The sequence below is a fragment of the Sinocyclocheilus rhinocerous genome, unplaced genomic scaffold (genome assembly GCF_001515625.1).
Source record: "Sinocyclocheilus rhinocerous isolate Xijiao unplaced genomic scaffold, SAMN03320098_v1.1 scaffold3000, whole genome shotgun sequence".
Lineage (NCBI taxonomy): Eukaryota > Metazoa > Chordata > Actinopteri > Cypriniformes > Cyprinidae > Sinocyclocheilus > Sinocyclocheilus rhinocerous.
Genome location: NW_015639757.1, coordinates 398,260 through 401,850, shown reverse-complemented (window position 1 = coordinate 401,850; position 3,591 = coordinate 398,260). Strand labels below are relative to the sequence as shown.

The following is a 3,591-nucleotide window of genomic DNA, read 5'->3' as shown; positions in this document are numbered from 1 at the left end:
GCTGGAAATGCTGGAAATGTAGGTGGGGGAGTGAATGTACAGCGCTCTCTTCCACCCTCAATACCACGACACCTTTGAGCTTAATCTAAATTTAAACTACAATACATTTTAATTTAATTGCAGTTAGAATCCAATTAAGTGTCTGAAAACATCACATTTAGTTCACACTTAAATATATTTCACTTTCATTATATGGAAAGGAGTGGCCAGGGTATTTTTCTATGATTCTTCTCTTGTGTTCCACAGGAAAGTCATACAGTTTCGGAATGAGTAAATAAAGACAGTTCATTTTTGGGTAAACTATCCCTTTAAGCAGTGTCTGCACATGCAAAGGAATATGCAGATGCAGAGGATGTTCTTTTCCTAACAAATGCCTCCCCGCAGGGGTCTGTTCTTGCTGAGACTTGAAACAGTATTATTGGACTCTATTTATTCACATTCTTAATTTGCTATTATTGGCCGCTGCAGTGATGTTGGAAAAACAATAAAATTATATTTAAATGCTTTATTGGGACACCATTTTGTAGAAGTGGTTTGTATTTATTTATTTATTTTTAAATATTATTACAATAGACAAGGCCGTCCGTAGCTGACGCGGGGCACCCCTCGGTCCATTCGCAATCGCGTTCCATGGGGGGTGGGGTTGGTTGGCCGTTCGCCGCGGGGCCCCCTCAAGCGTGGGGCCCGGTGCGACCGCAGCAACGTCCGTAGCTGACGCGGGGCACCCCTCGGTCCATTCGCAATCGCGTTCCATGGGGGGTGGGGTTGGTTGGCCGTTCGCCGCGGGGCCCCCTCAAGCGCGGGGCCCGGTGCGACCGCAGCAGTTGCACCCCACTAAGGACGGCCCTGACAATAGAAAAGATGCATCGCCATCCGACCAAAGTAACTTGAAGGCACCTGACAGACATGCCAACTCGTAAATACGAACTTCAGGAGGACTTGAACGTACCATTAGCCTATATTCACTGTTCTCATTGGCAATGATGTTTATCAAGGTGTTTTCAAGTCATGTGGGAAAGGTTGTATTTATTAAACGAACATGAACGTCACAAAGTCATAACGTTACACACAAAGTCATAATTAGCCTACGAGTAGAAACTCTTCTTTATTCATCATTTTGTAGATGTAGAGTTAAGAAAATCTTGTTAAATATTATGCAAAAGAGACATCTTGCTTCGACCAAGGTTATTTAAACGCACCAGATGTTCTAACTCATAAAGGAGGAGTTGAACTCACCATCTGTCCGCTAGTAGTCCGGCGCTATTTTCGTATCTCTCGTATCACTCTGCGGACTTGTTCTTTTTCCATTTGTTTCGTATAAACCCAACTATCGACATCTTGCATCTTAGCTTTTACTTCAGTTAGAATTTTACTGTTCTGGTCAAAATACTGCCTTATGTCTTCACTAATTTTTCCCTGTAAATGTGTACATATTTTGCAAAGGGGCAGATTGTGCAAAGCTCCACAGGCTAGTAAACATCTACTCTTCAGTTTGCTCAAATAGAAAAAGTGCTGGTCTCTTGGGACTGTGAATGAGAATTCAAGGAGATATCCACTTCTTGTTGCTCTCTCGTACGTGCCAACCTCCTTCCCCTATCTCCAAAGTCTTTGGCACACTTCAATACATGCTGTCTGAAGGAGGAACCGACAAAAGTGTACAGAATAGGATTTAGACAGCAGTGTGTCAATGCCAGGCTCTCTGTGACCTGAGTAGCCTTGTCCAGCTCTTTACTAACCCCGCAGTGAGTCACAAACGTGTACATGATGTCCATAGCCCGGCAGAACTTGACCACATTATAGGGCAGCTGCGTGACCACAAAGACTCCCACCATCACCAGCAGCACACGGATGGACCTCCACTTCCTCCACCTCCTCCCCTGAGGGAGCTTCAGTAGGGCTCGGCCTACACAGGTGTAGCAGAACAACATCACTAATAAAGGTAGCAAGAAGCCTATTACGACCTCCACCACTTCCAAACTAGCTTTAGCCCTGAGCGCCATGTCCGATTGATACATTGCGATGCAGCTTTTTTTATGAGGAAGCTCTCTGACTGTTGAAAACACCAAATCAGGGACGCCAAGAAAAAACGCAACGGTCCAGACCACCAAACAGAGTTTTACACAATGCTTCTTTTGAAAAGCACGCGTAATGCCTGTGTTTCTGGCTCCTGGTGTCAAAGCCAAGTACTGATCCATGCTGATGTGGGCCAGCAGCATCATGCTACAGGTGAAGTTGATGGTGTACAGGGCAGATACGAGTTTACAGACGATGACCCCGAGTTCCCACCCGTGGACGGCATTGGCAGCCCAGAAGGGCAACGTTAGGAGCAGCAAAAGGTCTGCCACAGCCAGGTGAAGTATAAACGTGTCAGTCATCGTTTTCAGTTGCTTGCAGTATGCATACACAGCCACAACCAGAGCGTTGCCTGCTAAACCAATCACTAGAGATAACACAAAAACAGCTGGGAGGAAGATCCTCGCGAAGGAGCGTACGTCGCCCTTCTCACAGATGGTCTGATAGTCATCGTAGCTGAAGTTGGAGCTGTTGTTTTCATACTCGGGGTAGTCATAATAGTGTTCCTCTGAGGTCTCCATTCTTCTTCTAAAGCTCTGAAAATAAAAACAATGGTTTGTTTGAAAGCTTTTAGATTTTTATATGCAAAAAGACATGGAAATGATCAAGCATTCTCAGATTTACAGATAAAGAGTTGATCTTTTTTTCTTCAACAAAAGCAGAGAGAAAGCATATAGCTACCAGACAGGATGTTTTATTGCCACAGGCGTGTAACAGCACTTTCATTCCGAACATTCCCTCTCTCTGCTTTTATCAGATGCCTTTTTCTATGCATGCTTAAAATCACAGATAAACCGAAAGTAGAGATGCATATCAGTTAAACATTGTAAATCCTTTCCAGGTTTCCTGTGTAATCCAACATTTGCTTAAACAAGTCATAAACTTTAAAGTTTCTCTTTAAACATTCCCTATTCCAGAGAAGTGCAATGTTTTTTAAATAAATAAATAGTCAATGCATGAATGCATTTTTTATACTTTCAAATCTTATTAAGCACTCATTCCAGCAAAAAAATTGTCACTTTTTTTTTCACAAATCAAAAAGCTTTGATATCATACTATAAATTATTCAAAGACTTTAAATGAGTATTATTTCAGTCATACTTGAACCCAAACATGTTATTTTCAGTAATTTGAATCACTATATACATTTAACATGAATTTGATAAGTTAAAAACCAAACGTTGCTATCATTATTTTCAAATAGCAGACATGCACATTTTAATACAGTTCATGGTAGTTTATCTTAATGTTCGCATTAGATGTAATTGCATATTTTCTGTTCAAGACTAATCTCCCAAACAGTGTGCGAATTCGGCAGCTAACATCTGGATCATATTAATGTCTAACTAAAAAGAAAATAATCTTCTAAAACTGATAATGCCATGCTTTTCTTACCTTGAAAGATTCGGGGTTTTGCCTGAAGGCAGAGTAGATTGTTTCTGTCTGCTCTTCCTGTGAGAACAGAGTCTGTTTACTGTGACTCATGCATGCAGAGCTTTGCTCCCACACCTAAACATA

The 3,591-nt window shown here is 41.8% G+C and overlaps 1 protein-coding gene across 1 annotated transcript in view; it reads right to left on the bottom strand.

Moving 5' to 3' along the window:
* Window positions 1-713: 713 nt before the first annotated feature.
* Window positions 714-3,591, bottom strand: part of LOC107751558 (atypical chemokine receptor 4-like) — a 7,451-nt gene continuing 4,573 nt past the window's right edge. Inside the window, exons 2-3 of the mRNA XM_016567300.1 lie at window positions 3,469-3,582; window positions 714-2,609 (exon numbers count right to left, since the gene is read on the bottom strand). Coding sequence (XP_016422786.1) covers window positions 1,497-2,609; window positions 3,469-3,558 — 1,203 coding nt within the window. The 5' untranslated portion in view covers window positions 3,559-3,582 and the 3' untranslated portion in view covers window positions 714-1,496. The remainder of the gene's footprint in view (window positions 2,610-3,468; window positions 3,583-3,591) is intronic.